Source organism: Hoplias malabaricus, chromosome 3 (assembly GCF_029633855.1).
Source record: "Hoplias malabaricus isolate fHopMal1 chromosome 3, fHopMal1.hap1, whole genome shotgun sequence".
NCBI lineage: Eukaryota > Metazoa > Chordata > Actinopteri > Characiformes > Erythrinidae > Hoplias > Hoplias malabaricus.
The window spans coordinates 6,861,892-6,881,927 of NC_089802.1; the positions used below are offsets into that span (position 1 = coordinate 6,861,892).

At 43.4% G+C, this 20,036-nt stretch overlaps 1 protein-coding gene across 2 annotated transcripts in view; it reads left to right on the top strand.

Annotated features, from left to right (window-relative positions):
• Positions 1-20,036, top strand: part of mpp7a (MAGUK p55 scaffold protein 7a) — a 120,416-nt gene that overhangs the window by 15,614 nt on the left and 84,766 nt on the right. Inside the window, exons 2-3 of one of the 2 annotated variants that reach the window (XM_066665372.1) lie at positions 8,358-8,471; positions 12,809-12,994. In XM_066665372.1, the coding sequence (XP_066521469.1) occupies positions 12,958-12,994 (37 nt within the window). In that variant the 5' untranslated portion in view covers positions 8,358-8,471; positions 12,809-12,957. The remainder of the gene's footprint in view (positions 1-8,357; positions 8,472-12,808; positions 12,995-20,036) is intronic. The other variant, XM_066665371.1, reaches the window with a different exon arrangement.

Here is a 20,036-nt window from a genome sequence, read left to right on the forward strand (position 1 = left end):
AAATGTGATATTTGCTAACATTATTTTTTCCTCCGACCGTTTATGATGAAAGGACTTAATATGTCTAGGCACACAAACTATAAAAAGATGATCAAGACAGTATTGATTTCTTTAGAATGGACGGCTTTGTCCATACGTTTAATGAAGTCTAGAGCAGCTGGACGTATTATTTTTATTATCTGTACATTGTTCTGAAATAAAAGAAATAACTATTATGACCACATCAATTATAGATGGTAATGTACCTGTTGCTCTGCATACTTTGTCCCCTCCCCCCACACCCTGTTGAGTGGTCAGGACCATCACCGATAAGATTTTGTGTGGTGGATAATTCTCAGCGCTGCAGTGACACTGATGTGGTGGTGAGTGTAAAAACAAAGAGATTGTAATTTTAATTACTTTTCTCATTATCTAATGTAGAATGGGATTTAAATAAAGCAGCCTACACCAACACCTGCTGCTTCTGGAATAAATCAGTTTGTACACGAGCTTAATGTCATCAGCATTTAATGGTGTACACTTAATCCATAGCTATAATTTTGCTGAGTGATGGTTTTCCTTACTCTATTATTCACTGACAGATTTATATAGTATATGATGTACTGATAGCAGTATAGTATATTGGATGACTCTCCTTCACTGAAATGGGGATTAGCGCCTGTCTGTGGCAGCTCACTCGTTGCTTGTTTGACCATCTGAGGCTTTTTGCTGTACCCAATAGAGACTTAATTTTTTACTTCAAAAATTTCGAAACAAAACAATCCCACACACTGGAAGATCACAAAAACAGTGGCTAGTTTCATTGCACAAAGTCTGAAAACATGGAATAAAACCAGCCGTTCTGATTTAGTTGCGTAGATACCAGATATGTTAAGTTTGTCCCTCCTCTGATTTGAGAGAGCAAAGATGAGGAAAACAAACACCACGAGCAGGTAGAATTAAGAGTACTGCATAAACAAGCACTGGTTAATTTAACAGTTTTGTTATTGGCCTCAATTATCAGCTGTTGGAGCCTCGGGACCCATACTAACACCAGAGTTTTTCCCCCCCTAAGATTCTAGTTGGAGCTAGTGCTCCGCTGCCGACACTGTTGTCATGGAGATGCCACTGTCAATCATTCTGCGATTAAACCTGCCCACGCAGCTCAGTGCAGGCAGTAGATGGAGGTTTTGGGATCCTTCAGTTATCCTTACGTTTTAATAAATATGAATAATTTTTTATTGAATATAACAGGAGTAAAATGGCATATTCTATATAAATATACATTTTATATATTTAAAAACAAGTGGACTCAGAGTTTAAAACCATAACACAGAATATTCTTTGGTGTCTATTGAGGCTCTGTAATTTGTTGCATTTGTGGCCAGGCCACCCATATTAAAAAATAATAATAAAAAAAAAATTGGCCATCTTAGTGCATACCACCAACGTAAAGTGAGAGTAGTAGTACGTATTTAATGCCTGCACCTATTCTGAAATTATTTATTCATTCATTATCTGTAAGCGCTTATCCAGTTCAGGGTCGCGGTGGGTCCAGAGTCTACCTGGAATCATTGGGCGCAAGGCAGGAATTCACCCTGGAGGGGGCACCAGTCCTTCACAGTGCGACACATTCACTCACACACTCACAACTATGGACACTTTTTGAGTCACCAATCCATCTACCAACGTGTGTTTTTGGACTGTGGGAGGAAACTGGAGCACCCGGAGGAAACCCACGCAGACACAGGGAGAACACACCACACTCCACAGACAGTCACCCGGAGGAAACCCACGCAGACACAGGGAGAACACACCACACTCCTCACAGACAGTCACCCGGAGCAGGAATCGAACCCACAACCTCCATGTCCCTGGAGCTGTGTGACTGCGACACTAACCTGCTGCACCACCATGCCGCCCCTATTCTGAAATGACTGGGTTTTACTTAGTAAAGAATCATAGAAGGTTGGTTGGGTGTTAAATGGGGGGGTATCAGTGGAGGGATGTTAAATGTGACCCTTTGTAAAGGTGAAGGTGAGGTAAAGAATGAGGCTGAAGGGAGATTTGTGCTGACTGCTGGGAGCAGTGCAGTATTGTAGGATTATAAGAAAACTGAATAAAAAATGAAAGATATTCAGGGATGGAGTGTGTGAAATGGCAAGAACAGAAATTGGAGAAGAGGTAGTAACAGGGTATGGTTGTTCTCTTCCACTTGCCGTTCAGATTTGGGTCAGGAGCGCTGATGAGGGAACTGAAGGGGGACAAAGGAATCCTGGGATTCTCATAATGGACAAACTAGTGCTCACTTTGTTAGAGCTTCTACAGACAATAGAGGCTGTTACACACACACACACACACAGGCCCTCCCACACTCACACACACTTTCTCTCTCTTTCCCCTTGCTCTCCCTATCTCTTGCTCATAACCCAGGCAACTGTACAGACAATGAGATATTCATGTGGGTGCGCAACATTCCACTCAAATTAGTGAAGGCTTGCCAAAGTAAACTTGAGCTTTCTTTTTTTTTTTGTTTAATGGTGACACATGATGACTGTTTGTTCTGCTAATATTTACTGAAAAATCTTCAGTACATGGGAATTTCCCACAGGGAAATGTGATTGGAGCATACCATTTTTACTCATTTTCTGAATCACCTTTGCAATTATCTTGTCTTGGTGTGATTATTTATCACGTACATTTACAAGACAGGTAATAATACATATAAATAATGTTATAAACACCACCACACTATGTTATACACGTTGATCGTACTTGTACCGAGTATAATCATTAGTTGGACGTGTCAGTTAATGACTGTAACAGTAATGTAGAAATATCCATACGATTTTTAGGACTTTTAATTTGACATCCTGGCAGCGTGTTGTATGTGAGCATTGTCTGTCTGTTAGTGTCCTAACTGATATTTCTATGTGGCACCATCTACGTTTGAGGTATCCTTCGGATACTAGCTGATACACACTAGTTATTTTAAACAGCAATGCACTTTTATTTTGCAAGTTGCTCCAGGTAAGAGCAATTTATTTAGTCTCATTCATCCATCCATCCATTATCTGTGAGCGCTTATCCAGTTCAGGGTCACGGTGGGTCCAGAGCCTACCTGGAATCATTGGGCGCAAGGTGGGAATACACCCTGGAGGGGGCGCCAGTCCTTCACAAGGCAACACAGAGACACACACATACACACACGGACACAGGGAGAACACACCACACTCCTCATAGGCAGTCACCCGGAGGAAACCCACGCAGACACAGGGAGAACACACCACACTCCTCATAGGCAGTCACCCGGAGGAAACCCACGCAGACACTGGGAGAACACACCACACTCCACACAGACAGTCACCCTGAGTGGGAATCGAACCCACAACCTCCAGGTCCCTGGAGCTGTGTGACCATGACACTACCTGCTGCACCACCATGCCACCCTTGTAGTTAGTTTTTAAGGTACATTTATTGCAGACACATTTGAAATCGGAAATGGAGTCAGGAGCAGCTGTACTTGAGCCAACTCTAACCATTGTGCATGGCCTTAGGCTCAAGAGGGTATTGGTCTCCCATTTTTGGGCTGTGGGGTAGTGGCACTGCTTGTTGGTGTAATGATGCTCCATTTAGTTAGAAAGATTTATGTGATCTACTACTCACCAGCATCATTACCAAACCTCAGTAGTGCTTGGTTAAAGCCTTCCCAAAGGAGTAGATGTGGTTACTTCAGCAAAAGTGAGTGGGCAAAGTCTCTATTAATACTCTTAGTTTTATTGGATGTGTCATATGTGGTGTTGAAAAACTTTTAATTCCTTTTTAATTTTATTCAGGAATGTCCATAAAGTCCTATATGGTAGATGCATAACCACACACCATTTGGTCATTTCTAAATCTGTTTAATGAGCTGCAGTGATGCATTGATGGTTAATGGTGCAGACATAATACCTGCAACTAATCAGGCAGTGCTTGACCCCCAAATGTAGCTCTGTGCTGTTGTTGCTATAAATGTTTTTGAGAGTATTTAGTGTAAGCTGTAATGAGATCAGTGACAATGTTTTCTTGCCTGATCATGCCCAAGTATTTGGCACTTGGGTAATGTTGTTTTTCTTAGAGAGAGAGATGTCCACACACCCCTTAATGTTGTGCAACCAGACTCCTATTCAAGTCTGATGTCCAGTTTCTATAAACAGTCTCGGCAGTAATTTAGCTGTGCTAATGTTCGTCTCACGTGGATCAGTTCAGAAAAAGCCCATGCTGTGCCCCTCAGAGCAGTGGGTGAATATCCCTCAATGAGTGCCTTTACATGCACCTAATAATCCATTCTTTCTTTATTTATTTATTTCTGCGGTTGTCTGATTATTCAAGTGGTCATGTAAACCACGTACTCCACAAGTGTAGAGCTGTCACTGACACACACTTTGACATTCTCATAATTTTGTATCTGAACATTCACCAAGTACTTCTTACTCCCACCAGTCCTCACCATGAAATTGTCCAGCAGCTCAGTAACAGAGGGACGAATGCTGCGTTTACAAACACTTGTTTAAAACAGCTTGTCTCCGTCTCAGTCATGTTTACAAAAGGCCACAGCAGGAAGTTATATCTTTCTGTGATATTATTGGCTGTTGCAAAGCAGAAAACAGATTGTCTGACTCATAAACTCATGTTTTCCCATTGTCTGATTGCCCAAATCCGCATTAATTATATTACTTTCAGGGGATAGTGTTAACCGTCGCTGAATCCCTGAATTGTCTGAGTAGGTAACCATTCATTATTTGTTTATTTTCTAATTAATATTGTAAGAATTCAGTTAGTAATTTTATGACTTACTAGCTTGATTCTGAATTTGGTTGTGCAACTAAGACGCTCCCCCTCGGCTGGGAGGATAGGACAACTAGGCTCCTACAGGTTTAAAGCAAGGGAAAAGGAGGAGAGGAGTCAATGACCCTGGTGAGCGCTTCTAGTAGGAAAACCGTGAGTTCAGGATCCTTTCTGCAGAACTTGGTGTACTTCATATCAGGAAAAAGTCACACTTGATACTTGTCTTGTCTTATTTTGTGCTATTGGCTGTTTTTATGGAAGAACGATGAGGAGGGCGAAACAAACAAGGGGGTGGGACCTGTTTACACAGGGCGGGGCTTTCTGTAATACCAGGGGGGTGAAAACAAAGCCTCATTCGTTCATTATCTGTAACCGTTTATCTAGTTCAGGGTCGCGGTGGGTTCGGAGCCTACCTGGAATCATTGGGAGCAAGGCAGGAATACATCCTGGAGGGGGTGCCAGTCCTTTACAGGGTGACACATACTCACACATTCACTCACACCTACGGACACTTATTTCTTTTTATCGTGGTAGGAAACCAGAGCACCTGGAGGAAACCCATGAAAACACTGGGAGAACACACCAAACTCCTCACAGACAGTGACCCGATGCAAAGTTTGAAAACACAACCCTAGAAACTCAGAGCTATGTGAGAGCGACGCCACTGTGCTGCCGCTGCCGCATTTATGTATTTTGTTATATTCTAAACCTTACTAACATTATTACTACTACTACTACTACTACTACTAAAAACCTTCCTTTTCCCCTCATTCCTCCTCCCCACAGCCTCTCATCTCATGTATCATTCCATTCTGGCCTCATAGCCTCAGTCCTGTAGGAGTCAGCTTACACAGCAAGGTCAGATACTCAGGGCTGTGGAGTAGAGTGTGACTTACAGGGAAGTGGTAGAGCTTTACTTTTAGGTCCTGCCTAGTGGGTGAAAGGCATCAAAGTCATATCACGGTATTTTCATCACTCTTACTGTTGGTGGTGTTACTGTGGTCAAATAAGCAGTGCCTTATGTTAATGATTAATTAAATTTGTGAAAATACAAAATCCTTCAACTGATGTTTAATCTGCTGATGGTTGCTATGGAACGGTTTAAGTTACAGTCAACATTCATTTTTAAAATTAGCAAAATTAACACGTATGGGTGAGTTAACTGTGTATTCAGGTCTACATCAGTGCCTGTCACTGAATGTGTGCTTTGGTCCGAGCTGCAACTGAGGAATCAGTTGCATTCTGGTGCCTCCTGCTCACTTTTAAATATTGTAGCAGGGAACCAGAGCTTCTGGGCGCTCACTCCTCACGCTAGATACTGGCATTAAAGTGGGGTGTAGCTTATTATCATTTAAAGGGACAGGTGCTGAAACTGCTGCTGCTGCGGTGTTTGATCTTTGTGATGTTTTGATTAAAGGTTGAATTGAAGTTTGTCTAAAGTTTTAATAAACAAACTTTCAGCTATAGAGCTGAGATATATTCCCATGTCGTGCTACAGTGTGTGTGTGTTAGTTTATATATATATATATATATATATATATATATATATATATATATATATATATATATATATATATATATATATATATATATATATATATAGTAAAATAGCTGCACTGTCAAGAAATGATGCCTTTTCTTGTGCTCTCTGGTGGAACAACGAGTCTGTTCATACCCAGAGACGTTACTGTAACCTTTCTCACAGGCTGCGCAGAAAAGAGTTCATTGGTCAGGCCACTAAATGCATGCAAGATTCAAATAAGGCTGAATAGAAGAGCACATTCTCTTTCTATCTGTCTTTCTCCTTCTCCCTCTCTCCCTCCCTCTCCCTTTCTTTTTCTCTTTTTCTCTGTTTGCTGGACATGATTTACAGTAGGCTCTTATCCTCCCTTTCTTTCAGTCCTCAGGAAGATCCTGCGCATGCTCCTACGTTGTTTTTCTCATGTCTTTATTGTACTATATCTTATTTCAGCCCTTTTTTTTCCCCATCCTTGTGTTTTGGACCATTCACTGTACTGTGCACATTTATGGATTTATTGTGCAGCAAAACACACACATTGTTGAATACTCTTAAAAATAAAGGGTAAAGCCACGTCAGCGTGAAGACGTTTTTAGATTTTTAGACAGACTTTTACTTGATTTAAAGTTTATTTACTAGTTTAAAAGTGATTAGCAAAAATGGTTCTTGATGGAAACAAACCTTAGCCTTTTCTAGCCTCTTTTATGTTTAAGGGTGTAGCATTATTTACACATCAAGTGTTTATTTGTATGCTCCAGTTTGCCATGTTTTAGTATTCTACCCAATAGCTTAGATTCTTAATTGGCAGCTCTGATAAAGTGCTAGGCCATTGACCTGTCTTCATGGGCTGATATAGGGATTTGGCTAACCACGGAAACACTGCTTTGACTATGAAAGGGAGGAACTCTCAGCGTTCATTGGGATGTCTCTAATGTCTGAATGTGTTGTGGCCTCCTCTTGCTTCTGTGGAGCTTGGCTGATGGCTCTTTGATGTGTAAAGCATATATGAACTGCATTTAATAGTAGATAGTTTTGGCGAAGTTACTACAAATTAGTGGCCTTTTCTTTAAGTAAAGCTTACTCTGGCTCATCAAATTCACCTGACTGCAGGGCTCCGCACCAGTGCCCAAAATGTGCTTCTAGTGACCCACTGGCATTGTTTTTCAGCGCTAAGAAGCTTAGCGAGTGGATTAGTGTGAAGGTGCTGGTGATGGAGATGCCTTGGACAAATTTGACAGCATTAACTGGGGTTAAAGGGGAGGAGCAATGTTAATTACATCTGAAACAGTTGTTACTAGTTTTTGTGTAGTTTTGATCAATGTAATACGCATCAGTCTGTTCCATCTCGTATTTCAGCCCTGGCTGCTTTCTTTTTTCATTCATTCATTGTGCGTCCAGAGCCTACCTGGAATCATTGTGCGCAAGGCGGGAATACACCCTGGAGGGGGCGCCAGTCCTTCACAGGGCAACACACACTCACACATTCACTCACACCTATTGAGTCGCCAATCCACCTACCAACGTGTTTTTGGAGTGTGGGAGGCAACCGGAGGAAACCCATGCAGACACAGAGAGAACACACCACACTCCTCACAGACCGTCACCCGGAGGAAACCCACGCAGACACAGAGAGAACACACCACACTCCTCACAGACCGTCACCCGGTGGAAACCCACGCAGACACAGGGAGAACACACCACACTCCTCACAGGCCGTCACCCGGAGGAAACCCACGCAGACACGGGGAGAACACACCACAAGCTTATTTACATATGATCAGACTGAAAGGAACATGTGCAAATAGTCAGTTTTATTCTTAAGGGTTTTGTATAAATAATTACATAAAATTACCCGTGAGAATTTTCAGGTAATTACATATGAATCAAACTATAAGTGTTCCATTTGTTCTCTCAGGTTTGAGATCAGTTTGAAGCTATTGGCTGTTTAAGAATAGTCAGTCCTTCAGATCTTCACTCTGAAACGTGGTCAGAAACTGTTCTTTCTGTTCAGGCAGTGTCTTCTTTGTTACAGATGCATCCAGCCAGTGCTGATGTGTGTTTGCGTGTTTTGATTCCGTTCCAGTGTGTCTGAGCAGTCTGAGCTGTCTGTCGCTTGGAGAGTGCTCTGTGCAGACAGATAGATGAGGTAATGCACAAATGACACACTTGCTCAGGGCCTCTTACTTTGACCTACTTGCATTTACTGTTGTACCAGTCTTTACAGGTGTACTGAGACAGACAGGAAAAAAGACGGCAACTCTGTGATGTATTGTTTATTACGTAAGGGCCCAGAAAGCATTGTGCTGGATTAAACTAAGGCATAATAATGGGACGACTTTAAGATGGATGCCAAGAACTTAAAGACGGTTGACTGTTGATAGATGGTGCTGTGATCACACACAGTTTTATTAATTAAAACTGTAGTATGCTCTGCAAAGCACAGCAAGGTAGTTGCCTTAAAGTATGTTTTAAAAATGAAGCTCCCGTGTTGTGCTTAAGCCCTGCAGCATGCACTCACTCATGTAGGTCACAGACTCCTTTTAGACTAAGTGTTTCTCTAATTACTCCGACTAGAGTGTAGTTTGTGTATGTGATTTCCTCTAAACAAGTTTATAAAGGTCCTTGTGTAAGTGTTTAAGTGTGTGAAAGCATGTGATTGGGCTGTGTGTGGACATGTGGCAGAAGGGCAGGGTGCTGTTGAAATCTTATAAATGATGCATCTCTTAATGCTGCAGCCCTACCACACTTCAGAGTTTACTCAACAGTTACTTACTCCAAGGAAGACTGCTCTCCACGCTACCGTAATGCAGTTAACACACTCCGTACTATGACAACAGCCTGAACAGCGTTTACAGTCTTTGCATGCTGCCTGGATATTTATAACACGGGCTTGTTCTCAACATCCCTCTTTAAATAAAACACAGTTTTACTTTCCAGACGTTATTCGGTGGGAGACACTGATGTATTAGGATTGGAGATCAAACCCTGCTGTCGCATTCATTCATTCATTCATCATCTGTAAGCACTTATCCAGTTCAGGGTCGCGGATGGTCCAGAGCCTACCTAGAATCATTGGGCGCAAGGTGGGAATAAACCCTGGAGGGGGCGCCAGTCCTTCACAGGGCAACACACACACTCACACATTCACTCACACACTCACACCTATGGACACTTTGCAGTCGCCAATCCACCTACCAACGTGTGTTTTTGGACTGTGGGAGGAAACCCACGCAGACACGGGGAAAACACACCACACTCCTCACAGACAGTCACCCTGAGGAAACCCACGCGGACACGGGGAGAACACATCACACTCCTCACAGACAGTCACCCGGAGGAAACCCACGCGGACACGGGGAGAACACACCGCACTCCTCACAGACAGTCACCCGGAGCGGGAATCGAACGCACAATCTCCAGGTCCTGTGTGACTGCGACACTACCTGCTGCCCCCTGCTGTTACAACGGTGGAATTTGCGTTTGTAGCGAGCTCCTCAATGCATAGCTTTTCTAGTTCACTATTATGGTTTGTCTAGTGTTTGAGTCTTGTTCTAGACACTAATGGTATGTTTAAAAAAAAAAAAAAAAGGCGTGAGAGAGGTGGAGATTTGAGGAGCCACCTGCAGGTATAAATGTGGGGAAGACCCCATTATTGGTGGAGGTTGACCTGTTGGTGAGCTTGGAGAGTCCCTAAAATGATCATTTCCACCACATTGGATGTGGTTCTATCTCCACAATGTCTATCGATCCACCCCTGTGTTGTACTTGCTGTTGTCTGTATTAATCAGTGTAGGTCTTTAAGCCATTTCTATGGTTTCAGGGTGTTTTCTACACCTCTGTACAGTAGTTCCGTCCTGTATACTCCTGAGGAGAACATCTCATACGTTGACTGCACACACGGCACCTTCTGGACCTGTCCGTCTGGATGCTTTTCCAAACAAGCAGATTAATAATTTGCCTCATATCATGTTGTTCATCTTCGTTCAGTGAGGCATCGTGGGCTGCGTTATTCAGAACACTGAAGATGTGCTGTGCTGAAACTGACAGTACGCCTGACTACACTGGAGGAAGTCGACTCTGCATACTTTCCATCACACTTAAGAAGGTTTTAAAAAAGGCACTGCCAGTTGGCAGAGATACTGTATGATGAAGCAGTCTGTCAGAGATTTATGGACACGGAAAGAGAATGGAAAAGGAGTAAAAGAGTGTTTTTAGTAGAGAAGAATTTTTAAGCAGTATTTGTGCATTAAATGTTTTCCAGTTCTTTATTTTACTTGGGTACGTGGCTCCCTCTAGTGTTAAGAGAATGTAAACACAGCAGCTTCTACACTCGTTTCTGGCTGTTTTAGGAGGCGTTTGGTGGAACACTGGTGATTCATGGTCTATTTGAACACTAAGGGTCTAGTAAGTGATATATTTCTGTGCAGTTACATTGATGAATGTCATAATGCAGTATGCTTTATGGAAACAACTGAATTAATTTGGCATTGCAATTTTCTAAACATTACATGTCATTCAGAGCCAGAACTAGGTTCCCTCAGACCCAGTCAGACCTTTCAGAAGAAGAACACTTTCATCAAAATCTAGTGTAAACTATATTCCACAGGCGCTTTGCTAATGTCAGCAGTAATTGTATACTATAGTCTGTGTTTTTACCCACTGACGACACCTTGTACTGTAACACACACTCTCTGTTTATATTTGGCAAGAGAATATTGAAGACAGTGCCACTGATCAGAAATACCTAAATGCAGACACTGGTACCGATACCGCGCCATAGGTCAACATTTGCTTGTTTAAAAATAAAATACATACACTACCACTTTCCATGCAGCAGTTCCATGGGCTCTGTGTAAATTTCTGTGATATGCTTTGCTCAGAATACTTTGAGCATGTATCTTATTTCAGTTTGTGGGTCGGTAGAGTGCAAAGTCCAGTTAAAAACATGTATCTCCATGTTTGTGGATTGATTATTTATGTATTTACTATTTTGCGAGATGCTTGTTTTTTATATTATACAGCAACACATTTTTTTTTCCTTAATATATTTCCTTTAACATCAGTATAACAACATCCAGTGGAAAAGATCCACCTCCACAATATGGAGGTAGAAAACCTGGTAGTGGGTTTAAAAAGAATTTAAAATAAATAAGATAAATTACTTTACAGTAAATACACTTCTTTGTTAACAAATAGTAGAGTGTCTGGTCATGTATGCATGCCCCCACACCACACAGAGACACAGACTGACCTATGCTGCCTTTTGATTGGCTACTGGCATGTGGCAAATTCTGTACTGCATCGGAATTGTACATAATTGCATCAAGAACAAGAAATATATTTAAAATGAACCTTGGTTAAAGTGTGTGTGTGTGTGTGTGTGTGTGGGTGTGGAAAAAGGTATCACAGACCAAATATTTGTCAGTATGTTTTATTAACTGGACGACTCTGTCTGTCACCATATGAGGTGTGTGTGTGAATGCATTGGCCTATGTCCTAAAACAGCATGTGTGCACCAATGACACGCCATGCCTTTAATAACACTGCACAGCCAAGGTGCAAGTTACTGCACACTGAGGAGTTACAAAGCCAGAGGGCAATAAGCGAAAAGTGAGGCCTACAATGAGAAGATTGAGACTAAAATTTCACTGTTGGTCTCTGTGTGATGTGTGGTTTATATAATGCTATAAACACAATACACTTTACTTGTATGACACTTTTCATACACATTAAGCAGCATAGTGCTTCCGAGAGTGCTAAAAGATACCATAGAATTACTATAAAAAGTGTGATTTATAAAATGAATTGTTAAAATATTAATGAATTCAGTAGCAGCAACACATCAGACCAAAAAAGGGGAAAAATATGAAGGTCATGTACGGTTCAAGCCCTAGGTGGCAGCAGTGTGCTGTTTGTCTGCTGTGGGATGCTGCATTAATTGAAAGTCCAGGATAGCTGTCACCACAGTCAGGTTTTTTAGTTGTTCTCGTCTTTCTCACATGGCTGCTTCTTCCACTATAACCTGATACAGCCTGATATACAGAGGGTGAGCACAGAGGCCAAAAGACCCTCTCCCTTTTATCCCTCCTCCTCTCTATTTTTCATTTGTTCTTTTAAGGCCGCTGGTTACAGGTCTTTGGGGTGATATAAAGATTTCAGGTGCTTTCGATGCCGCGGCACGGATCCTGGCGCTCCCAGAGCCCCGGACGGAAAAGTCACAATTGGAATTTGAATTGGGAACGTTTTTGGGGCTAATGGACTTTTCTCTGAAAATACTGCAGTCACTTAAAAGCACAGACAGTTTAATCAATTTTCAGATGTGTGTGTTGTGTTTATTGCCTGTTACACACTTGTCTGCTGTTCTCCTGATTAAATGGATATTCTTTCTCTCTCTCTGGTTGGTCTGTGTTATAAAGCTTGGTGTAGGTGGACCGTGTGTGTCTGTACAGTTCATTAATGCGTGTTTGTTTTCCTCTGTCTCAGGTTTGCCCATGGCATAACATCAGCTGTGCAGCTTCCTTCTGAGGGAGTGGCCGTCTGACCGCGCCCTACCTCCCCGTTGCTGGATTGCCATAGGATCGTTGTGGCGGCTGTGTGATATTCACATAGAGCTCCGCTGAATTGTTGTAACCATGCCGGCCCTGTCCACTGGAACGGGCCCTGACTCAGGTAACACTTCCACTTCACTCACTGTAATGAGTAAATATTCACTTAAAGACCAGAGTTGCACACAATCCCTGCGTTATTTGTTTATGTGTGATTTGTGGAACCGATCTAGAACGTTATCCATCATTCTCACTCTTGCTAGGCTGGTTTCCCCCAGTCAGAATACTCTTATGCCCAGTGAACTAGACTGGTCCCTTTCCCTTTGACAATGATCCCTCCCGTTTTCCGCCAAATCCTGATCTCGCTAATGTCCTCATGTCTGAACGCAGCTACTCTAGCAGCTGTTGTCCACAAACATTTGGCCGTAGAGTGTTTTTACGTTTACCTTGTAGCCTTTGAGTAAATCCCGAGCTGATTCTGTGTATATTTTGGATTATGAAGTGTGGACAAATGCAGAAAGGTAGGACAGAATGGATGATATATATATAGTTAGCATGTCCACATTCTGGTCCTAATGGATAAAGAGGGTGTGTGTGTGAGATGAGCGCCTCTGTGCATGTTTTTGAAATCAGTGTTCATAGCCATCGCTATTACGTACCGGTTGTGGGAAGCCATATAGACAAAGTGAAAACACAGACCATCAATTACTATTATGGTCATTTCAACCAATTTTTTTGGCCGCTTCTCCTGTCCAAATAAAACATGTACAGTCAGTATGTCCGTCTCGGTGCCGCTCGTGCTGTGCTTTGAAGACCCATCTCTTAGATACCAGCTCTGTGAATATGTGCGCGTTCTTTTTTTCACATGCGTTCACAGTAAAGTAGCATATGTGAGGGGTGTAGTGTGAAAGAAAACAACTGAGATATTGATGAGCTATTTCTTATAGGGCTTAGTAACTAATAACATAGGGGCGGCACGGTGGCGCAGCAGGTAGTGTCGCAGTCAAACAGCTCCAGGGGCCTGGAGGTTGTGGGTTCGTTTCCCGCTCCGGGTGACTGTCTGTGAGGAGTGTGGTGTGTTCTCCCTGTGTCTGTGTGGGTTTCCTCTGGGTGACTGTCTGTAAGGAGTTGGTGTGTTCTCCCTGTGTCTGTGTGGGTTTCCTCCGGGTGACTGTCTGTGAGGAGTGTGGTGTGTTCTCCCTGTGTCTGTGTGGGTTTCCTCTGGGTGCTCCGGTTTACTCCCACAGTCCAAAAACACAAGTTGGTAGGTGGATTGGTGACTCCAAAGTGTCCGAGTGTGTAAGTGAATGTGTGTGTGTGTGTGTGTTGCTCTGTGAAGGACTGGCGCCCTGTATTCCCGCCTTGCGCCCAATGATTCCAGGTAGGCTCTGGACCCACCGTAACCCTGAACTGGATAAGGGTTACAGATAATGAATGAATGAACTAATAACATTGGTATTGATTATTTACAATTGAGGACCTATTTTAATTCAGCTTACGATGTATATGCAATGATTGATTGATTAATTACTTTAAATCAAACTGGGGCGAAGACCAGCATGTGCCTCTGAGACGCATGAAGCACTGTCACTAATTAAGTGGGACAGAATGGCTTTACATGCTAGGAGGAGATCACTAACCAGTCCTACCGAGTCTTTTAGTATGATGCTCGACTTGCGAATGCATGTTTGTATGTGTGTGTCTGCGCAGGCGTGTGCTTTGAGACTAAACACACAGCTGCATGTTTTCACTCTCACTCTTTCTCTGTATTCTCTCCCCCTCAGTTGCTTTGGAAAGTGGAGTTGAATAAGTGAAGGTGATCTATTGGGAGGTAAAGGGAGGTATTAGGGATATAAAGGGCTGATGGATGAGTGGTAGGTTGCTGGGAGGTGTGTGTGGGGTGTGGATGGGTTACATTCACCAAGCTGCTTCCTCTCTCCTCCACACACTTTTAATAAACACTTTGGAAGTCCAGTTCACCACCTATTCTTTAAAAACGTGCTCAGTAGTGAGTTTGTGTGTTCACCGCTGGAGGGTTAAACACAAAGAATCATTTCCTTTTAAAGTCATTGCTCTTCTTTACAAGATTGTCTTTCGGAGCCAAAAGGCGTGCTGCATAATTTGTGATTTATTTATTTATTTTTAAATAGAAAGTGCTTAAAACGTTATATCCACACCTGAATATCCGGTCGTTGAGGCAGGAAATGGGGATTTAATTGTAAAACAGCAGAGCAGAAAGTTGATCAAGGAGAGCTGCCAATGAACTATTTTCCTTCTCTTTCTTTTTACCTCTCATTTAATCTCTCTCTGTCTGTGTGTCTATCTCTGTCTCTGTCTGTGTCTCTCTCTGTCTCTGTCTGTGTTTCTCTCTCTCTCTGTCTCTGTCTGTGTCTCTCTCTCTCTGTTTGTCTCTGTCTCTCTCTCTCTCTCTCTGTGTTTGTCTGTCTCTCTGTCTCTCTCTCTCTCTCTGTCTGTGTGTCTCTCTCTCTGTCTCTGTCTCTGTTTCTGACTCTCTCTCTTTGTCTTTCTGTCTCTCTCTCTCTCTGTCTCTGTCTGTCTGTTTCTGACTTGCTCTCTCTCTCTCTGTCTGTTTCTGACTCTCTCTTTGTCTTTCTGTCTCTCTCTCTCTCTTTGTCTCTCTGTGTGTGTGTCTCTCTCTGTCTGTCTGTCTCTCTATCTGTGTGAGAGGTACTTGCTTCTCTTGTGATGAGAGTGCACTGCACAATGCTGTAATTCACTAGTTACTTTTGCGTGAGTGGGAGTCTCTGCTTCCTGGTGGTGTTTAATTTGACTGTCTCTGGGGCTTTCTGGTTCACCAGCAGATTCACCAAGTAAAAATCAGTGTGTGTTTGGTGAGAGAGTGTTGTTACAGGGCTGCGAGGGATTACTGTAAAGTCGGTGGTGTGTTTCCTGCCTGTGGTTTGTGCTGGTGCTGTTAGAAGTGTCAGTTCTCTACATTTTCTAATATGAAGAATTCTAATTCTCCACGTGTTTTTACTCGTGTATTTATTGTGTTGTAGGCTCCTGATGCACAGTGCCACTATTTCTGTTTTTATACTGAAACTTTGAGTGTCATCTGGTGTCATAAGAGTGCAGACTCTTTTAGAATTGTCCTCCCTCTTTGTTTGAGTGTCTCCAATCACAGCTGTCTTATTAAATGATGTAAAAATGATGATTAAATGATGTTTTCGAGTCTATTTTTGTATTTATAATTGGACTCAAAGTCTAAACCCTTGTGTCTTGGCTCAGTGAACTGAAGTCCTTTGTCTGAAGGCTCATCCACACACAGGTGTTCCGTAGTGTCCTGTCTTCTCTGATTCATGGGAGGGAGGGAGGATTGGAGCAGGTTTCTTGGGTCGTGCTCGGTGCTGCTGTCTGTTAGCCGGATCAGGTGCATCTGCGTTTGAAAGAAGCGTCCCGGACCCCTGCTAGGCTTTTATTGACCGTATGAAGTTTTACAGTGTTATTCTGGGCTGGCCTGCTTGTCCAATCACAATAACTGGCCCCATGGCATTTCTAAAAAGATAAGTGGTCAGAAAGAGGGGGTGGGGGTGGACAAAAGGGGGGACGTAGTGCAACCTCGGAGGGCAAAAGTTGTTTAGCAGATACACACACTCTCATTAGAAAGAGTTTATCAGTGTGTATGTGAATGTATTAATGGATGTGTGTGTGGTGGGGAGAGCTGAGCCTTATTTTCATCTGGTTTGCTTTGAAACAAGTGCATGGTTTAATGAAGCTTTTGTCTGTAATCAGATCCATATTGAGCTCAAGAATGTTTATCGTTCAGTCTCTCTCTCTCTCTCTCTCTCATATGGAATCAGCAGACTGCCATCTGAATATGGCTGCAATGAGGGATATGACAGGAATGGCCATATTAAATTTCTTCTCGGCTAACAGTAAATTTTTCCGTTCTGATGTCAAGAATGCAGAGCATCTGGGAGTTGAAGACAGAACGAGAGGGAGAGAGAATGAACGTTAACGATGGCGGCAGCAAGTGCTGTGGGAGCACTTTATCGATTTCCAGCAGGTTAAACATCCCAAATGTGTGTCTCTCTCTCTGTCTCTCTCTCTCTCTCTCTCTCTCTCTCTCTCTCTCTTTGTCACTCTTGCACTCTATCTCTGTCTCTGTGTTTTTCTGTGTCTCTGTCTCTCTTTCTCTCTCTCACTGTGTGCCTCTTTCTCTGTCTCTGTGTCACTCTTGCTCTCTTTTTCTCTCTTTTTCTGGCTCTCTTTCTCTCTCTGTCTCTCTCTCTCTCACTGTGTGCCTCTTTCTCTGTCTTTGTGTCACTCTTGCTCTCTTTCGGTCTCTTTCTGTGTCTCTCACTGTGTGCCTCTTTCTGTCTCTGTGTCTGTGTCTCTCTTTCTCTCTCTGTGTCTCTCTCTCTCTCTCGCTCTCTGTCTGTGACTGTGTCTCTCTCTCTCGTGTTTGTAAGACTGCCCCTGCCACAGGGATACAGAGCTGTAACACGAGGATTTGTTGCCACTGGAAAAGCTCCCTGTTTCCAGTTACATCAGAATGAAAATTTCCACTTCGTTTTACCAAGCACAGGAGGGGGAAAATGCAGAGAAAGAGAGAGTTGGAGTTTAATTTATTTGCGTTGTATTTTTTCATGACTCCTATTCAGAGGGATAATGATATCTGTCACTGCCACTGTCCCAAATCTACATGGCTCTGAACAGGCCGTGCCCGAGGGTGTGCATTTATCCATGCAAAGATATCAATTAAATCAATTCATGTCCAAAAAGCAAAACCTTGGGTATAAATGTTAAACATGCATCTTTCCCCCCCTCCACATTTAACCCATTCATCCCAGAAATCACGGGGCAGTAAGCACACATGCCCCCGGTTAGGTGCCTTCCTCAAGGGCACTTAAAGGAAGCACTGAGGGGAGTGTGTTCTTCCTTTACTCCCCCCCCAACCCCCAGTTTCCTGCTGGTCATGAGGATCAAACTTTCTGATTTTGTGCTGCATCTTACATGGAGTACAGTGACTTCAGGATTGTTCTGCCCCATTTTAAGGAACAGACGCTGAAAAAGGGCTGTTTAGACGGGAGGAGAACGGTGACATGTTGTATCTTCCTTGTGGTATTTTGAAGTAAGCATGTCAGACATTTGGGGGTGGTGCAACAGGCTGTGTCATTGTCTCAGCTCCAGGGTCCTGGGGTTGTGGGTTCGAGCCCTTCTCCAGGTGAGCAGTTGGTGTGTTCTCCCTGTGTCTGTGTGGGTTTCCTCCGGGTGACTGTCTGTGAGGAGTTTGGTGTGTTCTCCCTGTGTCTGCGTGGGTTTCCTCCGGGTGACTGTCTGTGAGGAGTGTGGTGTGTTCTCCCTGTGTCTGCGTGGGTTTCCTCCGGGTGACTGTCTGTGAGGAGTGTGGTATGTTCTCCCTGTGTCTGTGTGGGTTTCCTCCAGGTGACTGTCTGTGAGGAGTTTGGTTGTTCTCCCTGTGTCTGCGTGGGTTTCCTCCGGGTGACTATCTGTGAGGAGTGTGGTGTGTTCTCCCTGTGTCTGCGTGGGTTTCCTCCGGGTGACTGTCTGTGAGGAGTGTGGTGTGTTCTCCCTGTGTCTGCGTGGGTTTTCTCCCATGGTCCAAAAAACACACATTGGGCGGTGGATTGGTTATACAAGTGTCCATAGGGGTGGGTGTCAAACAGGGAATTCTGGGAACTCTGTTAAATTGTGGGGAAATGGTATTTGAGAAACGCTAGAAAGGTCCAGGTTTAAGCACTTAGTTTTCTAAACAGCTGAGGAATCCTCATTAACCCTTGCTTTAATGTTTAGCTTCAGTGTCTCTGGCTTGACTTGACTGGAGCATCCTTCTCTAAAAGGGCTCTAGTGAGCCTACACTTTCTCTCCGCTTCGTTGCCAGCTGTGTCAGACATGAGCCCACAAAGAGGAGCCACTGCGTCCAAACAGTTGCATTTTCCTAATATTTCTGTTGTCTGTTAATGTTTCTACCCCTGTAGAGCAGCTTTTGGAACAGAATGAGTGTTTACTCAGGCCAGCTGTTATGTAGCACAGTGGCAGACACCACCAGTCAATACTGCAGAAGCACTGGCTCCGAGCGAGTGTCTGAGTCTCCGCTCACACTGAGAGCTGGATGCAGTGTGATTGAGCCAGGTTGGAAAGGTTGCGTTGTTTTGGTTATTATTTTGCGCAAAGAATAACTGCTGGAAGAGTTGAAATAATGAGACCCTGGCACACCTTTTTCTGTATCAGGTCATAGCTGTTTCTTTCTGTTTGGCCGCCCGTGTGTTATTGGAGTGGTTGGTCTAAAGCCCCATGTGAGTGGCTCTGGAATAGTCTGGGCTGCAGCTCTGATGTGGTAGTGGTAATTCATGAACTGGAGCTGAGAACAGAGAGTTTTGGGGTTGGGTCTGGGGTAAAACCCCAATGTTTAGACAAACTGCCAAAGGAGCTCTGTTGCACCATCTGGTGTGTGTGTGTATGTGTGTGTTCATATGTAGGTTTCAAAAATAGAACTGAAGTGTTGTTAATGCCTTTCAAACTAATGAGAAATTTACTGCACAGAAACTGTTGTTTTGTCAAGACTTTTGAGTACGTTCTTAATTTAAAAATCATGTGAGTGTCTGTTAAATCAGGGTGTTTTTTGTTTGCTGTAATCCAGCTAGTAATAGCATAGCTGCAATTCACGTAGCAGTCTTCCTAGTTTGGATTACCTGTGTCAACAGGGTGCAGGGAAGGGAGAGACACTGACCCAGGCACCAGTCCATCGCAGGGCTAGTCATGTCAGGCAAGTCAGTTTCGAACAGCCGGCCCGTGTACCAACTTGTTTTCACCCGTAAATCACAGAGAAAACTTAACACTAGTTGCTAGTTCACCGAATTTCACAGTCCAGTTCGTAAACTAAATTTGGAACCATTCGGCCGTCACCAAACGTCCTCTTTTCCCTGGACAGGTACTCCTTTTGGGACCTAAATAAAAATGCGTCCGTAAGGGATTTCAAAATCTGCAGGCTTTCCCCCGTCCCGTTCCTTGCTATAAGCCCTGAGTCCTTCATTAAAATGTTCACTTTGACGCTGTTGAAAAGTGAGCTGAAGGCACGAGGGTTGAAGTGTTCAGGGGGTCAGAGTTCAGAGCTGAATTGGGACACACTCGCTCTGCTTCAGCGCTGTAGCGCCACCATTCACCGCGGTGAGCAGCTCTGT